This window comes from Melospiza melodia, chromosome 10 (assembly GCF_035770615.1).
Source record: "Melospiza melodia melodia isolate bMelMel2 chromosome 10, bMelMel2.pri, whole genome shotgun sequence".
In the NCBI taxonomy this organism is placed as follows: Eukaryota; Metazoa; Chordata; class Aves; order Passeriformes; family Passerellidae; genus Melospiza; species Melospiza melodia.
Window position 1 is genome coordinate 16,180,049 of NC_086203.1, and position 20,532 is coordinate 16,200,580.

Below are 20,532 nucleotides of genomic sequence, written 5' to 3' on the forward strand. Positions count from 1 at the left end.
CAAATCCTTTGGCTTTAAGGGGAAAGCTTCTTTAAAGATATTGCTGTTGCATTGCCTTGGCCTGCTTTTTTCACTTTAAAAGATTATTATTTGCAGCCCAGGCCCCACCTCCTCACTTTAGTGGGCACAATTTCTCCATGGAGCAAAGGCTCCTCACAGGTATGTACATGTGGCAGAGCCTTTTCCCAAGAAAGATCCTACTAGAGCATGAAAAAAGTCACAGTGGAAAAAATTCCTGCCCTGATAATACTGGAGCTGCCTTTGCATTGGGTTCAACAAACCCTCCTTAATTAACCTGTGTTGAGAAGGTGGAAGGAGATTGTTCAACAGTTATAGAAATGGTGGCAAGGGGCAAGTAGGGCAAAATGTTGTCACTTTCCTTATTGCAGTACAAGGGCCTGACCTGCAGGTTTGCAGGTGGGGTAGCAGGACAGGGGGGTGCTGTATTTCAGACCCTGCTTTGGAGATGTTGGTGCTGATTTAATAAAGCACAGAAACCTCTGTGTCCCACATGGATTCTACAGGGAAGCCAAGTAAGGTGTCTGCCAGAGAAGGGGGATTTGGCAAACAGCTCTATTTCCAGGATGTTGTCATGTTCATTTACTTGTGCTGCTTCCAAGTGTGACAATAAGGACTGGGCATTGTTTTTGGTCTTCCTGTCTTTTAATGTGGACCTCATCTAAAAATGTGAGGGGCAGAGCTGATGCTGCAGCCTAAATCTGTGCAACAAAAGCAGCTCTTTAACATCTGTGTGATCTTACACATGAGCATTTGAAAACTGATGACAGATCCACTTAATTAAAGCTTTGGCTCTTGCAGCTCTTAGGCCACTAAGTGTCTAATCCTGTGTATTTTAAGGGATTAAAGCATTGCATGAGTTGTACAAGTTATTAGAATGTATTGCAGTTTAATTTTTTGTCCTTTAAAAGATATATATTTACATGTCCTGCCATAAAGGATGTGGTATTTGCAAGTAGTATAAGCAGTCTGCCTGAAAGGAGTAAGTTTATTTTTTTAAAAATTACTTAAAGCACAAAGCTTGTAAGACCAGACTGTGCTTAGCACATTCTTTGTAGTGAACTTGTAGATGTCTGGTAAGTAATAAATTATTGAGCTGTGCTTTAGTGTCTCCTTGCAACTCTGAGACCACTAGAAGCTTGCTCTCCACATGGAAACTTTGGAAAACAGGCATGAAGAAAAGACAGGCGCTTATATTTCCACAGGATCTTTGTGTTAATTTATGACAATGAGTGGCATTACCTACCAAGGATCATGGCCAGTTGGGCAGGGAGGCACAAAGGTTGAGAAAGCCATCAGCTGTAATATCTCATGTGAATGCTGCCTGCCCTGGCAATCTCCAAATCTCTGAAGTGCTTGTGATAATGTTAAGGATGCGCTCTTTCCAATTATTACTGTGGAATATGGTAGAGATTCCTGCAGCTTCTTGCACAGACCAAGTCATCTGCCCAAGGGATTTCATGTGACACAGTGAAATCTAATTTTTTTAAAAATATAGAATTTTCCTAATTGTATGTGTTATGAAACATTAAAATTCTAATGTTTAAGAGCAAAGATCTGTTGGAAAAATAAGCATTAACCAAGTCCAAGTTTTACCTATGTTTAATGGGTAAATATTACATTTCTGTGTCTCTTCAAAGCCTACATGATATCCCCAAGTACATGTTATTCATTAACTGATTAAGATAAATAGAGATTTCATTTGAAATTTTGGTTTTTTCCAAAATGGACCAGAGAACATTGCTTGCATTGATGGTCTTTTCCTCACTCATAGTGTTAGCAGAAACTAATGATCAGAAGGTATTTGCTCTATTTTTATTATCAATATCTCATTTGCTGATGCGGTCGTATCGTGGTAACTGGCCAGGCAGTGCAGGTAACTCCTCTGGTAACCACCTCCCAGGGACACTTGGGTGGGTTGTGTTGAGATTTTAGAGCTTTGGGTCCTTTTAAGGTCATTTTGATTGTTTGTCCGGGTTGTTGTAGTACAAATGTAGCAGGAGGTGCTTGTGGATGTGTTTGATGATTCTCTTCCTTTGGAATGTAAGATATCAAATTTGAGAGGTCAGTAACTCTGCTTTGGCTCCTGGATGAGGTTTGGATCTTGACACAGGACCTAACAAGCACTAAGCAGTGCCAGGAGGTTTCTGAGAAGTGTTTAATAATAAATATGGAATGGAAAAGAGAGAAGTAGAAAGTTATTTGCACTGGCTGGAGGAGCAAACTCTCTTTTGTACCACCAGAGTGGTGACTGGTGGCATTGTAAAAACATCAATATTAGAGAGGAAGAGGAAGCTTTGCGTCAGAAGATTTCTCTTTCCATTGTGCCTATTTAGAAGAGAGTGAAGTGGAACTGAAATGCAGGCAGGTGTTGGGGGGCAGGGCCAGGCCTGGTGGCTGCTTCAGGGAGCTGAGAGCTCTGCAGGAAGCCATGGATGGGGTGTATGGGGCCCACAGTGCCTCTGCCTGTGGGTACCTGCCTGGAGCTGGTTCTCTCTGCTTCCTTGCCCTCTCCACACAGCAAAGCTCCTCCCCATGCTGCATCCCACTGACCCCTGGGTTGTGCTGCCCACAGCCTAAAGTGCAGGAGATGCAGGTGCTGCTCCCTGCAACATCCCTTGGACACGTGGCAGCAGAGTAGATTCTGCACTGGGTAAATTTTGCACAGGACAAACCACAGCTTGGGGCTTGGTGTTCCTTATGGAAAACCTCACCCTGAATGTGCCATGGGCAGGTTTGAGTATGGCAGGGCAGCCAAGTTTTGCATTTCAGCCAGTGTCCTAATGGAGGAGAAGCCACTGGATGCTATTAATTGGCAAGCAAAGTACAGGAGATTAATTATCAAAATAGCTAAAGATAATTAGCCATTCAAAAGACTTGGAGGCTGGAAAAGTAAAAATAGAAGTGCAAAGATATTCTTTGTTGTTGAGCTTTTTTGTTTTAATCAGTTATTGGACTGTTGTGAGGCTGGTGATGCCCAGATCAGCCTTTCTTAGTGCCACTGCTGGAACATGGGTAAGGCCTTTAGAAAGACATCCCAAATGCAAAAGGAGGTGTCCATGTAGGCAGGTGCTCCAGGCAGTTCTCAGTCCAGCCACCCTCTGGGGTGCTCCAGGCAGCTCTAGAATGGTGCCCTCCTCCTTTGGCCATCAAGGGAAGAACCAGACCAGGAGAAACCTGAGTGCTCAAAGGGCATCTCTGCTTGTGTAACCAGTGAGAGGTTGGGACAGCCATGTGAGGTTTTGAGCCTGCTAAACATCCTGTGGGACACAAGATACCAAGCTGGAAAACAGGAAGCAAAGTCAACAGCTGGGAGAGCAAATAAACAGTTGCACAAAAAACAGGGACCTTCCCTGGGTCAGGCTTAAAGAGGCTTCTGATCTTCCTGAGGAAAGTCTTGGGCAATGCATGGGGTGATGCAGCAGCAGCTTCACTGTACCCCAAGCAGAGAAAAAGGTTCAACAGAATCCCCTGTGGAACAGCAAAATGCAGATGTAGCTGCAGGCTTTGCATGGGACAGTGGCTGTGGCTGCAGAGAAGGGAATAAGCAGACTGGTTCAGAACAATCCCCTCCCCAGTTCCAGCTAGGCTTTCTAACAGGTCATTTCTTCATCAGACTTTTCCAACAGCATCATCCAGGTAAGGATGGTCTGGGAGCAAAACCTGCTTGTTTGTCTCAGTCTGTTTATTTTTTTCCAGCCTGCTGTTGAAATATACAGCCTCCACGTGGACTGCAAGGTCACATCACGATTTGCTCACACTGTCATCACCAGCAGAATCGTCAACCGAGCCAATGAGTCCCGAGAGGCCACCTTTGAAGTGGAGTTACCCAAGACAGCCTTCATCACCAACTTCTCCATGTAGGACAGTCCTCACCTGCAGTGTAAAGGAGGCAGCTCTGAGGGGGGGGTTCATTTTCTGCTCAAAGAAGGAGCACAAAGAGGGTCCTCTGTGAAAGTGCTCTGTGGGGCTAAGTAGTAAGCAGCCAAATAGAAAAGAGGTGCCTAGGGCCAGGCTGCCTGCTGCATAGGGTGGGTGATAGATGTGCTCAGTGGTGGTGTTTCTCCTGCTCCAGCCTCCTCAAGACTCTGCAAGGACAAGGACTGTTTTCTGGTGGTGGCTCCTGGCATCCTCCTGAGTGGGGAGGGATTTGGGAGCCAGCGTCCCTTGCTCATGCCCAGAGAGCCACATAAAACTTCTGCTGAGTTTCTTTCCCCAGTGCATTCCTTCTAATATGAATTAATTTTCATGGAAACCAAACAGGTCCATTGATGGTGAAGTATACCCAGGAACAATAAAGGAGAAAGCTGCTGCTCAAAACGAGTATGACTCGGCAGTCTCACAAGGACAGAGCGCTGGCCTCGTCAAGTACGTTGTTATTCTGAGTAAGGCAGCCCCAACACCCCTCCTTGGCTTCCTGTTTGGCTGGGGGCAGATTCAATCCTGGACATAGCCTCATCCTAGTGGGGACAAATCAGTGAAATTCAGTCTTGGGTTCTTGGTAAGAGGGACAGTGTATCTTTGTGTGTGTGTATACGCATATATACGTATTTTTAACATATATATAAATTCACATAAATGTGATGTATAGGTGGTCCTGCAATGGGCTCCATTGAAGCATCCCTGTTTAGCAGTGCCTTGGGACTTGCTGTCACAGAATCACTGAATCACAGATCACAGAATGTTCTTGAAAGGGATCTACAAGGATCACAAAGTCCAGCTCTTAAGTGAATGGTCCACAAAGGGATTGAACCGACAGCCACAGTGTTACTAGCTCCCTGCTCTGACCAATTGAGCTAATCTCAGGGTCAAAGCTCCTTAAAGATCATCTAGTTCCAAGCCCCCTGCCATGGGCAGGGACACCTTTCAGGTTGCTCAGAGCTCCATCCAGCCTTGGTCACTGTCATTCAAGAGCACCTTGCCATGCTGGAATGATGCTCAGTGCTGAGTCTGCCTCCTTGCAGGAACAGAGGACCATGGCACTTGAACAGATATCACAGTTTCAGGGTTTATTTAATATGTGCTTCACAGGTATTCACTCTGAGTTATGCAGGGGTTTCTGCTCCATTTCTCAGCTTGCACTCATGACATGTTAATGTAATGTTCAATATGTGGTGTGCATAATAGCACCTGCAATGTAAAAAATCCTCTCTATGATGAAAAATATTTACTGCTATTCTTTATTTTTTTTTATTTATCCCATGTGGCCCCTTGGAGGGGCCACAATAAAAGTGTGCAAATTATTTCAAACTGCAGCCACCACAAGGAGGTAAATCACGGTTTTTCCATCCAGAATTACAGACAGAAAGCTGGAGCAGTTCCACGTGTCTGTCAGCATCGCAGCTGCCAGCAAAGTCACTTTTGAGCTGACCTACGAGGAGCTGCTGAAGCGGCAGCTGGGGAAGTACGAGCTGCTCATCAAGGTCCGGCCCAAGCAGCTCGTTAAGCACTTCCAGGTGAGCTGTCCTGGGGAGGGCTGGGCAGGGAGCAGTGCCGTGGGTTTTAGCACAGCCATGTTCCCTCTGAGACGCTGATGTTCACTTCCCTGCTGCCAGATCGACGTGCACATCTTCGAGCCCCAGGGCATTCACTTCTTGGAGACAGACAGCACATTCATGACAAACGAGTTAACTGAGGCGCTCACCAAAGAGCAGAACGAAACTAAGGTAAAGCAGCAGCTGCCAGAGGTTACTGCCAGGGGCTGCTCTAAGTTATATTGCTTTAGAGATTTCTTTCTGATTGCTTTGCAGGCTCATATTTTATTTAAGCCAACTCTAGAGCAACAGAAGAAAAATTCTGAACTCGATGAAACGCTCCTCAATGGTGATTTTGTTGTGCGTTATGATGTTAAGAGAGAAGCCACTGCAGGTGATATACAGGTAAAAAATATATAAATGAAAATGCTTTTAGATCACAGATAGGTATGAATGTGAAGTGAAATCAGCAAAACAGCAACATTTGCTTTGAAACACCAAGAATGACAGGAAAATCTCTTCCCATTAATCCACAGTCAGCAAGAACTGAGGGTGATACTCAGTAATCCCCAGAGAGATCCAGGTATATTGAAAAAAAGGATCACTCAGGAAAAAAAATCAGTCTTTCAAATTTTATTCAAATGCCCAATCTATATTGGTATTTCATAGATGGTTTTTTGCAGTCTTTTTTAATTATTATTTTGTCTCCTCTAAAAGTGTATTTGTGGCTTCCTGTAAATGAAGTTTAGAGTAATGTGATTTATATCACTTCAAATGATGCTTGGTCTCTGTGTTTTTGTGGTAACTGAGGTAATAACTAAATACAGCAGGAACTTCACAAATATTTATGAACAGATGCCTATTCTAGGGAATAAAATAGAGTATTTTCAATATCATTTCACTAATAAAGTATACATGGGTGGGCTAAAAAGTGGCAGCCACAGTCATTAAGAGATGGACTCATAGGTAATGATAAAGAGGTAATGTGATACACAGTGATAATATGCATATATCATACTTATGGCACTGAGATGTCTAATATATATGTATGTATGCATGCTGCTCTCTGGTAATTTTCTCTCTACAGACAATCTTGCTTCCAGCTAGGAAATACATTTTACTTTCTTTAATTTAAATTCTTTTATTTGGGCTTATCGAGAGAGCAGAATGCTGAGAATGCTCCCCACTTCTTGCTGTGCCAGAATGTTAAGATTTATTCTTTATTTATTCAGATGTACTTTTATAGGTGATTTCACATTCTGTATTTCAGATTGTCAATGGGTATTTTGTCCATTACTTTGCACCCCAAGAAATGCCAGTGTTTCCCAAAAATGTCATCTTTGTTATAGACCGAAGTGGCTCCATGACAGGCAGAAAAATTGAACAGGTAACTTCCCTCAAAGCATGACCTCTGTTAGCAGCAGGCACGCACTCCCCAGCCTTCTGAGGAAGCAACTGGGAATTTTTCATTGGAAGCACACACTGCTTTTGTGCACAGCAAAAGGTTCAGACTTACAGAAGTGCTTGAAAATGCATATGCATATATTGAAGTTACTAAGGAGTAACTCTTGTCTGACACAACTATTTTCATGGATATTAAACATTGAGGCAGAGAGAACCTTCTGTATTTTTGCAGAACTTCTTGTGCTTATATTTTTCTTTAATGAAGCTTAGAGAGTTAATTTATCTGTTTTTTATGTTTATTGATGACTGTGGATGCAGCTCTGTTTGAGAGCAGACAAACCCCCTACAGCCCTCACAGGTTGGATTTTGTGTCTGTAAGTGAAGTGAATTGTCTATTTCTGATGGTCCCAACCTAAAACATACCATTAGAGTTTAATAAAGGCATAGGGCTGCATCTGGAACAGACCTGTAGAGAACTCCCTTATTACACTGTAATTTCAATCCCAGTTCTGGCAAAGAAGTGGAAATTATCAAAATCATTGTTTTCTCCTTGGAACAGACAAGGGATGCCCTGTTGAAGATTTTGCAGGACCTCCGCCAAGAGGATCATTTCAGCTTTATCACCTTCAACCACAAAGTGGTGGAGTGGAAGAGCTCTTTGCTGCCAGCCACTGAGGAGAACGTGGCCAGTGCTGCAGCACTGGTGCAGACTCTCACTGCCAGGGGAGGTACACGTGCTTGTAGCCACAAATATGCACCCAGTGGAATTAATTGCTTAGAAAATAATTATTTTTATTAGTTATATAGTGCCCCAGAGCTACCACTAGTGCTTACAAAGCAGGTCAGTTTTTAAAACTTATAAGTGAGGAGTGGGAAAGAAAGCCTGTGAGTGGTCAGACTGGTGACTACATTATGAGATAGATATAGTTATATAGTACATAAGAGATGCTTACAGCACATCTATGAACCAAACCCACAAAGTTTTGTTTCCATTTTTTATCACAGAGACAATTAGGAGATTCCTTGGTAGCACACTTTTTCTACAGAAAAATGGCAACTTACTCAACATTTGATAGCAATTTCCTGACCTTTTTTTCTATTTAGATCAAGTGTCCCCTTGTAAAAAAAAAAAAAAAAAAAAAAAAAAAGAAAAGAAAAGAAACACATCCAAAGTCATACTCCCTTGTAAGCCATGCCATATAAACAAAATAGGCCAAACAGACATGGCATTTCAGTTGCTGCACCAGTCAGTGTGCTTGGTGTTATTATTTAGTTTTAAGCACAGCTCAAGGGCTCTGTCTCCCTTTAATGTTACACTGTCAGTATGAGCAGAAGTCTCCTTACCCTGGGCACTAACACCAATAAACCCACCCATGCTCAGCTCTTTTCTCTGATTTCTTATAGAAGGCAGGGAAACATTTCTTAAATATAGGTTAACAGATGACAGTATATTTACTTAAGCATTTTTTAATGGCTCTAGACATGTTTGTATTTGCCATGACATATGTGTGGAAAATCCTCCCAAGAGAATATTCCAGCACTGCTGCAGCAATATAACACCCAGTAATTAAGTCCAGTAGGCTAAGTCCCTAAATCCTCCTCTCTCAGAAGGATTACTTCCTGCAGAAAACTTTAAACAAGTCTGCAGGGCCTGGGCAGATGCAGGGCAGCAATCTCTGCAGATTCTGCTGTTGAGGTGAGCAATGCCTGCTGTCATTGCAGGCACAGACATCAATGGTGCCCTGCTGGCTGCCGTGGGTGTGCTGGACAGAGCCGAGGGGCTGCCAGAGCACAGCGTCTCCATGATTATCTTGCTGACAGATGGCCAGCCCACTTCTGGTGAGTGAATGCATCCCAATATTGATAGACCTAGCCCATGTTTTAGAGGAGCTTTGGAATGCATAGGCTGAGCTACTGCTGGATCTGGAGAGGGGGGTTATGAGAGGGCTCTGCTGAGGGCTGTGATGGCACAGCCTGCCTGCCCATGACTGCACATCCTTCAGCTGGGAATTGTTTTGCTGCATACTGTTGCCTTCCCAGTTTATAAACACAAGGATATTGGAGATATTCCAAACACAGCTGAAATAGAAAAGTGAAATACCTAGAGACAAAATACAGACATTTTGCAGATACTGTGTACAGTTCTATTTGAGAGATATTGCTTGTGCTTCTTCACCCTCCATGCCCCAAACTTAAGATATTTTCAAGGTGCTTCTTGTTCTGTATTCTTTGCCATGTCTTAATTAGTGATCAGCTGTGACAGCACAAACCAAAGGATTGAGATTGAGCTATCAGGTGAAATAAGCAACTCCCAGAGCAATGGCACAAACTCCCTTGTCTTGAATAGGGGTTTGTCTTAGTTTAGTGTAGCACCAGCATCACTCCAAGGTCAGCAATAGTACTTCATCTGTAAGCCTGTAATAAGGTCATTCTGCCTTTTAGATTGTGTGAGCCATTCTGCTTTGGGGTTTCTTGATTTTGTTTGGGTTTTTTAATAAAATTCAGCTCACAGTGCTGCCTCCCCAGCATAGTCACAGTGAGTCTCCAGTGCTCCCCACATCCAGCAGTCAGAAATCAGGCCAGGGTGGAGTGTCAGGCATTATTGCCTACACTGTCTTCCATAGCAAAGCAGCTAAAAAAGAAAACTCTGAGCTGCTCCCATGGTATTGCTGCAGACAGTGACAGCTTCAGCCTGGAAATGCTGATGGAAAAGCTCTCACTACATGGCCATCAGCAGCTTCTCAAATGGAGTAAGGTGATGGTGTGAAAATCTTTTTCTCTGTCACACAAAGGGGCTGGGAGAGAAGCATGGCTGACTTCATTGGCAGTTGGTTGGAACTGCACCATTAACTAATCCATTCTTCTCTCAATTGACACACATAATTTTTATGGATGGCACTTGTCTTTTGAATGCTTGATGAAGTGTATCCATCCCTCATGTTGTTAACTTGTAGTGTGTGTCCCTTCCCTACTAAAAACCTCCTCTGGCCCTGTAATCCTATAAAATATTTTGCACTTAGCCATGACAACATCAGAAGAACCTAATAAAAGTCACTAAGGGGGGAGAATCACGTTCTGGCATTCCACATGCAGAGTTGTGGTTTCATTTCCAATTTGATTACTAGCATTTTATCCCCTATTTTTTTAGTATTTTATTCTGAATTATTTTAAAAAACTTCAGGCAGAATTTTCCATTAACCTGCTGCAGTCTTTTTGCGCTTGAAAAGCCCCAAACCCACAATGGTGTTTATGTTTCATTTACAGGTGAGAGAAATGTGGAAGTAATTCAAGAAAACGTTCAGAAAGCAATCAATGGGAATTATGCTCTTTTCTGCCTTGGCTTTGGGTTTGATGTCAGTTATAAATTCCTGGAGAAAATGGCCCTGAGCAATGGGGGAATAGCACGGCGTATCTACGAAAATGCTGATGCAGCCCTGCAGCTCCAGGTCAGGAGTAAGGAATGTGCCAGGAAAGCCTCAGCTTATATCTAGTTCTAGCAGCAAAATCACAGATTTTCTGAGATTAAATGTTGGGGTTAAATTTACCTGTTACTACAGCTGAGGGAGGAAGGCAATTTTGGGGTATCTGAGGATTTGTACTCTCCATGTTATCCATGACTCAAAGTTTTCAAATCAGCCACATTCAGACAAACTGGGAAACTCACACATTTCTCTACTACAAAAAGAGAAATTGTCTAGGGGAAATGGACAATTTCTGAGTTTGCAGTAGTCTTGCACTGCTAAAGAAAAAGCTTTTTAAGGGGGCTTTAGACATTCAACATATTGCTTTGCACAATTTTGCTGTCATTTGTGTGTGTTCTCTGTCCTTCTGCTCTTCTTTAGGGCTTTTATCAAGAAGTGGCTACCCCAATATTAATGCAAATTGAAATGCAGTATCCAGAAAATTCTATTGAAGGATTAACCAAGAACAATTTCAAGCTGTTTTTTGAAGGATCTGAAATTATAGTGTCTGGAAAAATTAGCAATGAGCTGGATCTTTTGCCAGTGGAAATTAAAGCTCAGTCAGTAAGTGTTTAGTTTGCTAATTGTGAAACACATCTCTCCCTTCTGTCTTTTGTGGCATAATAGAAGGCTTCAAGAAGTGTTTTGTGTTTAGTATATGTTTGTTACATTTGGGCTCTCACTTTTCTCATTGTTTGATCTCTCAGATAATTTGTTAAAATTACTCTCTCTTGAATTTGCTACAAAAGAAAAACCTTGAAGAATACCCACAAATAAGTAAACAGAAATTTTAATTGTTTTAATTCTTTAACAAAATTCAAGTATTTTAGCCTTTTAAGCACTTTTAGGTTTCTATTGTTACAATGAAGTAGGAAATCTCAGTTATTTACCTCGAAAATGCTGAAATAGAATTTAATTAACTCCTTTTTTCATCATTGTTTCAAGTGCAGAAATAGAAATCTAAAATGCATGCTTTTTAGATACTTTGGGGATGCATTTTCCAATGGGAAAGAACAAAATTGAAGGACAGCTGGTACTGAAAGATATTAAGTCTCATAATGTGACTATAAATAAAGTTTATAGAGCTGAAGTTTATGGAGCTGTTCTTTTGATGGTCAGTTTTCTCCCACTTCAGCACACGAGTAACTTGACTCTTAAGGAAGAAGCAAATGTCAAAGAGAAGGAGCAAGTGTTCCAAAATCAAAGATACATCTTTGGGAATTTCATAGAGAGACTGTGGGCTTACTTGACCATTCAGCAGCTTCTGGAAAAAGCGTAAGAGATTTTAATGCCTCACATAACAAACTTCTAACTTCTCAAAGCACAAATTCCTTATTCACAAGTTATATGATCAGAAAATACAAAGAAACAGAAATATTTTTCCAGATGGTACCATAAACATAAGATACTGGGAGAATACTACATTACTGTATGATGAACATGAAGTGCCTTTCAGTTTATGATAGCACTACAACATTCAATTTCATGTATATATGAACACATAATGTAACACATTCTACATGAAATGACTATGAAATATATTTCAATTGTATGGGTTGTGTTGAGCTGTTCTTGCACACCCAGAAATATTGTCTGTAGATCAGGAAATGGCAATACTTAGGGAATAGAACAATATGGATGTCCATAAGATACTTCACAGACCATGTATCTATTACTTTTATGTATTTAAACCATACATGTTGCAAAGAATGAAGCATTTCCATAATTTCAGGCACATGAACAGCTGAGTTATCCCCATAAGACTACTGACCCTTCAATGATAAATATCTGAGGAGACACAGCTAATACATGAAGGAATCTGCAGATGATTTGTTCATAGTCCCTACACATTTTTGCTCCATCATTAACACAGACTTTAGTATTTCAGCCCAAGAAGAGGACCAGAAGGCCCTGGAGGCCCAAGCCTTGGATCTGTCCCTGCGGTACAGCTTTGTCACACCGCTCACTTCCATGGTGGTCACCAAACCCCAGCAGCAGGAGGAGCTGGCAAACAAACCCACCGAGGCAGGTAAAAACAGCCCCCCTGAAATGCTCTGCTCTTCTTGAGTCACTGCTGTTGACTTCCACTTAGGTTCATTTGATAGTGATGTAACAAGGCAAATCAGAGGCAGGAGTTCAGGGATTGGCTTCTTTTCAAAATAAAACATGCAGGATTGTTTTGAAAGGTGAAGCGATGAAACAATTACTTCAATGGAAATGAAAAATAGTTTGTTTAAATATTAACTAAAGGTAGTCTAATAGCTGTTACTATGAATGTAGGGGGGAAAGCACGGCCCCAGTCAGAGTTTTGCAAGGGCTATGTATACCCATCCTTTAGCCCAGAAAACAACATCACCTGAAGCCCTTGTCCCAGTTTGCTGGTTCACATGGGTAAAGTAATTCAGTGTTGACTGTATGACACTCATCTGTCCATCTTCCTCTTCACAGATAATGAGAAGCCCAGGAAACTTCCAGCAGGAGGTAAGTGTTTTCTTCTTTTCCAGTAGCATATTTTCATAATCTCTAAAAAAACAAAAAAAAAAACCCAAACAAAAACACAAACAAAAACCAAAACAAACAAAAGAGTTCATGGTGGTTGTTCTGTAGAGGGAAGTATCTGACACTTGAAAAAATATGTGAAGTAAATCATAAGCAATGCCTGCTACAGTCTGTGCAGGTTTTAGGTGGATAACAGGGACAAAGGGAGAAAATCTTCCATTCAGAAAGTCTCACAAGTCAAAATTATCTATGCTCTTGAGGAAAAGCAGTTCTTCAAGTCAATATTGTTAATGATGCTTTCTGCTTCTTCCTACCACGTGTGAAGCATCTCTCCAAAGACTCCACTCAGGAATGCCTGGGGAGGACGATTCAGGTATGTTTTTCCTCTCTGGAAACTGCATTTATTTGAATAATAACTTTATAGGTGAAGAACCTTGGGTTTGTTCTAGTTCTTTCACAGAAATATATCAAGAGAATCACAATGCTGCCCTGTTTCTAGAAGCTGCCTCTTTCAAAGTGCTGCTGGGGAGTTCAATAGCAGAACCTCTCCTCTAAGGGATGTAATGCAATCATGAGTAAAACACAGATACTCTTTTTTTTTTTTTTCTCCAGTTGCTTTTGGACTGAGGGGTGGGCGACTTGCTGGTAAGTACTCCTCCTCTGTTTCTCCTCAGAATAATTCTATAAAGCTCATTTCATATGTAGGGTCATACCAACCTTATTGTATATAAGTGCAGTTGGATTGGAGATGCCCACTTGATATATAATTTAGTTTTTATTATATGTATTTCAGTCCTCAGATATTTTATAATGAACTATAAACTTTTGAAAACAATATTGGTCCCTTTTCAGGAATAAAAAAAAAATATACCTCATGAAAATAAATGTGAAAGATAAGGAAAAGCATGTATTAGTAAGCTGAAAGAAATGGAGCTAAGAACAAAATAATTCACCAGTCCTAGGGTATCCAGAAAAGTCAGTGGACAGCAAGCAAGACAGATTCCCTCTTTCAAAGTGTGGGGAGGGAAGTGCAAGGCATAAACCCAAAGCAACAAAACATTGGGAAAACCCTTTTCTTTCAGATCGATGGCGCTCTGAGCTCCAAAGTGGCAGCAACAGGAAGATGTTTTCAACAGGTAGTTGCTCACAGTGGGGTCAGAGGGGCTGGGCTGGGTGTGCTGCATTCAACACTGTCCAGTGACCCTTGAAAACACAGCTCTAAACCCTCCTACAGCTCCAGCTGAGCACAGGCCCATCCTTGTGCTCTTTTCCCCCATTGGGACAGCTCGTCTTAGGCCAAGCTCTCCACAGTTGTCAGTGAAGAGCTCTGTTAAAAGGTTTCTGTAAAGCATTTGTCCTGGTTCATCAGCTGACTTACAGAAAAATGTTTCATTAAACTCTTCTTAATAATTTTGACTGTTTCAGTTTCCAGGTTCAGACATGCCAAAATAGCACAACCTGTTGGTGAGTGACACACATCCTTATACCCATTTCAATTTCTAATGTAATTGTAATGTACACTTCTTCATGCAACAATGCTTTTTCTGACTGCATCAACTCTGTGAAAACCTTTTACCACTTCTTGCTAACCTTGGCTAGTTCTTTCCATTTAAGTAGAAAGTATCCCTGTATTCCATGAGAAGACCTCTGTGGCTCAAGGATATAAGAAATGCAGTACAGCACATCTTCAGCCTGATCCTTTTTAACTGCTCCTTGTCCTTAGTAAACTCTATATTTAAAATCTGTTGGTTTCATTCATATCAAGGTGCTGTGTCTGGTATGCTTTTCAACAATATTACTTAGTTTTTAATCATTCTGTCCTTTAAAAGCTATAACTACTGTTTAGGCATAAATCTATAAATTATTTCTGCTGTAACTATCCAGCACAGAGGCTAGGTTTTTTTTGTTGCTGATATTTTTCTTCTTTCTTTTCAGCCAGTGAACATCCACAACTTCTCTTGCAATTACCCAGACAAAATGAAAGAATCTGCTTAAATATTGATGAGAGAGCACAAACCTCTGTCCCCCTGCTGTCAGATCCAGAGCAAGGTGAGTGAGCCACATTGCCCCAACACCAAGATAAGGAAAGTCACTGGGTCTGTGAGTGCAGTTGGTGTTTTTGGGAATAACCCCCTCTCATGAAGAGACATCTCACACCTGCTGCCTTGCACTGACCAAAGAGGCTGTGGTAAATTCTGCCTTTCTGTTAGGCAATATTAACAGTGCAACAGCTGGGGGCACTTCTCACATATCTGGCTGAGAATCCCCTTCTCCTCCTGGTGTTACATCCTCCCTGGTCCTTAGAGTGTTCTCCTATCCAGCCCTTGGGGCTTTGGAGGGTGCAGAGACCCTAAACCTTATGGTCCCTGTGTGCCAACAGAAAGGTGCATGTGCATGCTCTGGGTGCACAGCAGATTTTCTGTGGTCCTGTCCTTGAGGAGCCATGGCCCAGGCACCAGGCACCTGCTCTGATTATGGAACAGAGGCAACTGTGTGCAGGAGGTGGAAGCATGGGGTTAAACCAGCTCTAGAGACCCCACCACAGACCTGGGGCATGTGGAGCTACAAGCCAGAAGTGTCCCACAAAAGTAGATTTGAGACCCTGCAGTCATTTCAGTAACAAAACCGGAGCAGGTTTATTAAGATCACTTGTACCTTAAGAGAAGAATCACCTGACACATTTGTATTAAAGGACTCACTGTGATGGGGAAACTTGGAGATGGAATAAATCACTTTGTGCAGTTTGATATCAGCTATGTGAATCCCCCTGTGCAAATCCATGTCTACACTCATGCAATCCTTGTAAGCCACAAGAACAACAACAATTGGCTGTCATGGACAACGTCAACCTCCTCCACCATCCAGGGGTAAGAAACATCTCCCTGTCTTTTCCTAAACTTGAAAATGTGTCAGATCTTTGTTCATTCAGGCCTCTCCTTTCCCATTTACCTGAAGTAAGTGCTTCCAAATGTCCTTCTCCAGCAAGTATATCAGTGTGAGTACCAGCAGAGTATCTTCATAATCCTCCATTTCAAATATGGAGAAGAAAATAAGTTTAATTTTAATTCTTCATGCCTGTGTAAAGACAACCAGAACAACTGCACCATCAGCCTGCTATTCATGTATTTATGTTCCAAAGGGAAGGAGCCATGCAGAGCAGCCTGGTGCCACCAGCAGCCCCTTTGTGTTCCTCCAGGGCAGAGCGAGCACTGCCACTGATGGCTTTGACATTTACTGTCCCTTTTATACAGCTCTTGGCTCCACACAGGCTGGGGTTTTCTTTCTCCTCAGTTTTAGCAATAACTCCCATCTGGGAAGCTGACATTTTTTTATGGGCAGGCATTAAGCATTGGAATAGCTGTCTGTAACTTAATGTCCACTTAGGAGAAGGAATACTTTAAAGCATACCTCATTTGTTGGAGTAATTAAAGCAGGATCCTTCAGTACCCCAAGGAAGAGCTGAGCGGAGCTGGTTCCCCCAGCCTTTTTATATTGCTGGAACAGCTCTCCACAAGGACCCCTGCTGGCCTGGGGCAGACAGGACACGCATTGCTGCTCCCACACACACAGCTCTAGACAATAACAACTCCTGCAACAACTGCTTTCAATTATCCTTGCATTCCAAACAGAGCCAAGAGCTGGCTGGATTTATGTCCCAGTATAATTTGCCAAGCAGAATGATCCTCCTGCTTCAATCCAGCACCCAAGCACTTGCATCAGCACTTTGGGGGTGGCATTGTTAATCCTCTCTGCAGGGAGCAAAATGACAGTGGCATCTGTGTTCTCCAAGACCACCTGGGATCACAATAATATTAATGGGTCAGAAGAAAGGCAAGATCTGAAAAACTTGTGAAATACTCAAGCAAAAAAAATTTTACTTGTTCATTTAAAAAAAAAATAATTATTTTATTAGCCTACCTTTTTTCTCATTAAAATGGTGAGAATTTTTTTTTCCCATCCAAGCATTTCTTGTCATTATGAATAATAAGGTGTATTCATCAGCAAAAAATTGTCCCCTGGTATATTTGCAAGACCCGTTGTGCAGCACGGAGAGAAAAGATATTCTACTCAATATTTTCTACCTTAAAGATAACTAAAACAGATCAGGAAAAATGCAATTGCAAAGAGATAAAAGGCCAAAATGAAATTATTTTGATTAATTAATGTCAGTTAGTTAAATACATATTCTTTCTTCACATTCTTCTTGGAAATAACTTTGTCATTTACTTCCTAGGCTGACAGTGTCAGTTGAAAAGGAAAAGAGTGTTACAGCATCGCTGCCTGATACGGTCACAGTAAAAATTTCCTTGGTCAGGTTTCCAGAAGATTTCCTTGGGCTCTATTTCTTGAACACCGACCGTTTTTCAGCCAAAGTCACTGGAGTTCTGGGTGTGTATCAGCATGGATGTGTGCAGCAAAGAATGCTCCTGTAACTCAGCTCCTGAAATGAGACTCTAGTCAGAAGTTTGTTTTGGGGAGTTCTTGAGAAATTTTGCATTTAATTTATTCCTTTTGGACATTGAACTTTTACTGCCCAGCAATCCCAAAAAGGGGAGGTCTCACTCTAGAAACATAACAGATAACACAATGCTTTTCCACTCACCTTAAGTAGCCCATTGTGGGTTTAGAAGATGTTAAAATAAGACAGAAATAATAGTTGGGCTTAACCTCAACAGTGCTGTGGAATGACATGACTGATGCAGAAAATCCATTTGATCTCAAATAACAGATTATAAATAATGGACAAAAAATTGTAAACAATCATGGTTAGGAAATGAAAGCCAGCTGCTCCTGAACCTCTTGGCTCCAAAAATCCTGGTGGGACCTAAGTTGAAGTTGTTTTGGAAACTTTGCAAAAAGAGAGGCTCTGTATTCCAAAAACCACAAGGATGAAATAATTGTGAAAAACCATCAGAGAAAGGCTGAACCATCCCGTGGAGAGCGTTAGGGATAACAGCAGATCACAGATGAAACAGAGGAATTTTCTAATCTTGCTAATGGAGTATCCAAACTTGATCTTTGGTTTGTTTTCTGAGATGAAGAGCTGCTCTCCTGGTGTTAGAGCTGCCATTTGGCTTAAACAAACAGCAACACTCAGCTGGTTTGTAATTTTTAATAATTTCTATGTCTGTTGCTTAGGTCAATTTTATTCAAAAGCACAATTTGGGACTAACTCCAACAATGATCAGAGAGCTGTGGAAAGACTCCTGAGAGTGTCTGGATCTGAGCACAAAGTTTCCAGGTACCAGATATGGAGGGGAGGGGGTGTGCTTTGAGATGTATTTTATCAGCAAATACCAGAGATCTAAAGAAATGAAACTGAGGGAGTGTTTGTAAGGACACACCTCTTTGGTGTAAATAACTTGCATTTTAATTCTTTCCCAAAAGCTTGCATTTGTTGTTTAAGTGATGCTACAGGGCTCAAGTCTCCTATTTCATTGGGGGAAATAACTACACCCTGGGGGTACAGCTTGCATTGTTAGCCTGGAAAGGGAGAGTGTTCCCTCAGTTGGATTTACCATAAGGAAAATTTTCAACTGCTTTTAGCACACATCTGTGATGGGGAAAAAACAGTGTGAGTGTGCAGGTCCTGGGAGTGCTGAGGTGCAGCTCTGCCCACCCAGGCCTCTGACTCCTGGTACCATCTGCACATCAGAGCAATTCTGACCCTGCCCCTTGATTGTGTTATCACATCACATTTTCTCTTTTTTTGACTTCATTTCAGGTTGTACAAGAAAGATTACAGGCTTGAGTCAGCCAGTGAAGCTGTTTCCTGCTGGTCAATAGAGCTAAGTCCCTAGAAAAAAAAATATTTGAAGGAAATTATGGAAATGAAGCTCTTCCAAGTATTTTTGGTACTTTCATCAAGAAAACCACACAGTTAAACCCTTACTGTTGCTCTATATATGTGTCACAGATGTTTTATCTTGAAATAATTATACTTTCAAGATATAATGGTCCTTGCTTGTTTGCTATTTGAAAATGGTTTCTAATTGCAATGTGGTTTTGTTGTTGAAGATTTATGTGAATGAACTAAATAAAATTGACATTATCAGCTCACAGTTTGATATGGACACATGGACTTAAGTTTCCAAAGAAAAATCAGTAGTGGAATCATCCAAGCCAACAAATGTGTCATGCAAACAGTAATAGATCTCTAGGACTTTATCCAGTTATAGATGGTGTGTTCTTGAACCATGCATTTTGTGAGAACACCATGAAGATTGAGGCAGTGTTAGTTTACCATGTCTCTCATTTTCTATTTTATTGCTGTATCAGGGCTCTCTTGGGGGTTGTTCTGTAAGACCATTCAAAGCTCATGGAATCAGCAGTGAATGGGGTGATGCAAACCCACACCAACTGTGCTTTGGTTCATTGTTGCAAAAGTCTCTGAGGCTCCCTTTTGGAAACATCTGCAGAACAGCCATTGGCTGGTTGCAAAACCTCTGATTGCAAAACATTGCATTTCAACCCCAAAAGTTAGCAGCTTTTTTTGGCTCCATTTCATACATTTTGCAAACATTGGAAGATGTTTTACAAATAATGAACATCTCAAACCCAACCTGCTGTGCATGGAGGTAACACTGCAGAGTAAACACACACACAGAAGCCTCTGCCCATGATATCCAAGCTGTAGTTTCAGTCTTCTGCTTTTTGTAAGTTTTAATTCCAAAATTATTTTGTTTTAGAATTTCAGTTCATTTGTATCTTTGAACTTGTAAACATGCCAGCATTATAGGCAGTTTAACAGAAGTTTCTTCCTATCATGCCAATAATAGATTACTGGAAAAACCTTTTTATTTTAAAGCAATGTACTAAAAGAGAAACAATTTCTTGCCAAAGTCAATAATCTAAAACAAACTGTGTAATTAGAAGCCTGGTTTTTGAAAGAACTGTGCAGACACAATGCCAAGATATGTTTGTGTGAATTGCTTGTACTTTCAAGGTGCTGATTTTGCTGCACAAATTACATGACCAACTGTGGAATTTGGAAACTGGAAGTACCAGATTGCTCACTTCACTGCATCAAAAGCAGGCTTCACAATCTGATTCCATGATAGATGAACTTGGGGTTTGAATCACAAGCTGTTGATCCAGGGTTATATCAGCAGAGTTGCTGTAAATTAAATATTCCCTGCTTTCAGCTGTGGGGTGTCTGTGTGTCACCTGCTGCCAGCAGCAGGGATACAATCAGCACTGAGCAGGCAGCAGTGGCTCAAGGCTGGGGCAGCTTTCACCTGGCACCCTCTGCTTTAAGTGAGGCTCAGTCAGGCCCAGGCCATGCTTGGGAGCTGTACTCACACTGCATGCTGAGCTTTCCCAGGCAGCTGCTGCCCTGCTAATGCAGTTCTCCCTTGCTGCAAAGAAGCTCTGGGCCAGGGAATTTATTAAGGTACAATAGAAACTCCTCACATTGTTCAAAGATTTTATCTGACTTTGAATAGACAAGTTGTGCTGACAGAGGTTTCTGTGCTTTCTGCAGCAGCCCAAAGTTGCTGGTGTGCCTGGCTGCTGCAGCTGCCATATCCATGTAGTGCTGTTTGCTCTCTGCACTGTGCTTTCCATTCTGTAAGTAGGTGCCATTCCACTCTTCACTTGAATTTTGACTTAATTTGTTGTTTAGTCACTCTCCTCCTGTGCTTTCCAAGCCCCAAGGTGAGTTCTGGTGGGTTTCT

General features: G+C 41.6%; 1 protein-coding gene across 1 annotated transcript; it reads left to right on the plus strand.

The window, feature by feature from the left end:
* Nucleotides 1–1,712: 1,712 nt before the first annotated feature.
* ITIH4 (inter-alpha-trypsin inhibitor heavy chain 4) lies at nt 1,713–18,918 on the plus strand. Its single transcript, XM_063164539.1, has 23 exons — nt 1,713–1,818; nt 3,718–3,878; nt 4,282–4,386; nt 5,312–5,474; nt 5,574–5,684; nt 5,769–5,897; nt 6,763–6,879; nt 7,456–7,624; nt 8,619–8,735; nt 10,161–10,342; nt 10,739–10,921; nt 11,493–11,632; nt 12,238–12,386; nt 12,806–12,838; nt 13,182–13,229; nt 13,469–13,501; nt 13,939–13,992; nt 14,282–14,324; nt 14,796–14,905; nt 15,549–15,723; nt 17,091–17,245; nt 17,996–18,098; nt 18,582–18,918. Exons 1-23 carry the CDS (start codon nt 1,744–1,746, stop codon nt 18,655–18,657), a joined length of 2,631 nt encoding a protein of 876 aa, XP_063020609.1. The 5' UTR covers nt 1,713–1,743; the 3' UTR covers nt 18,658–18,918.
* The last annotated feature ends 1,614 nt before the right edge of the window (nt 18,919–20,532 follow it).

Bases quoted from the DNA above. Each gene is read 5' to 3' on its own strand.
- ITIH4 (XM_063164539.1), top strand. From the start codon at position 1,744: ATGGACCAGAGAACATTGCTTGCATTGATGGTCTTTTCCTCACTCATA. The intron at 1,819-3,717 runs GTATTTGCTCTA...ATTTTTTTCCAG, and splicing joins CAGAAACTAATGATCAGAAG to CCTGCTGTTGAAATATACAG. The intron at 15,724-17,090 runs GTAAGAAACATC...TTTACTTCCTAG, and splicing joins ACCTCCTCCACCATCCAGGG to GCTGACAGTGTCAGTTGAAA.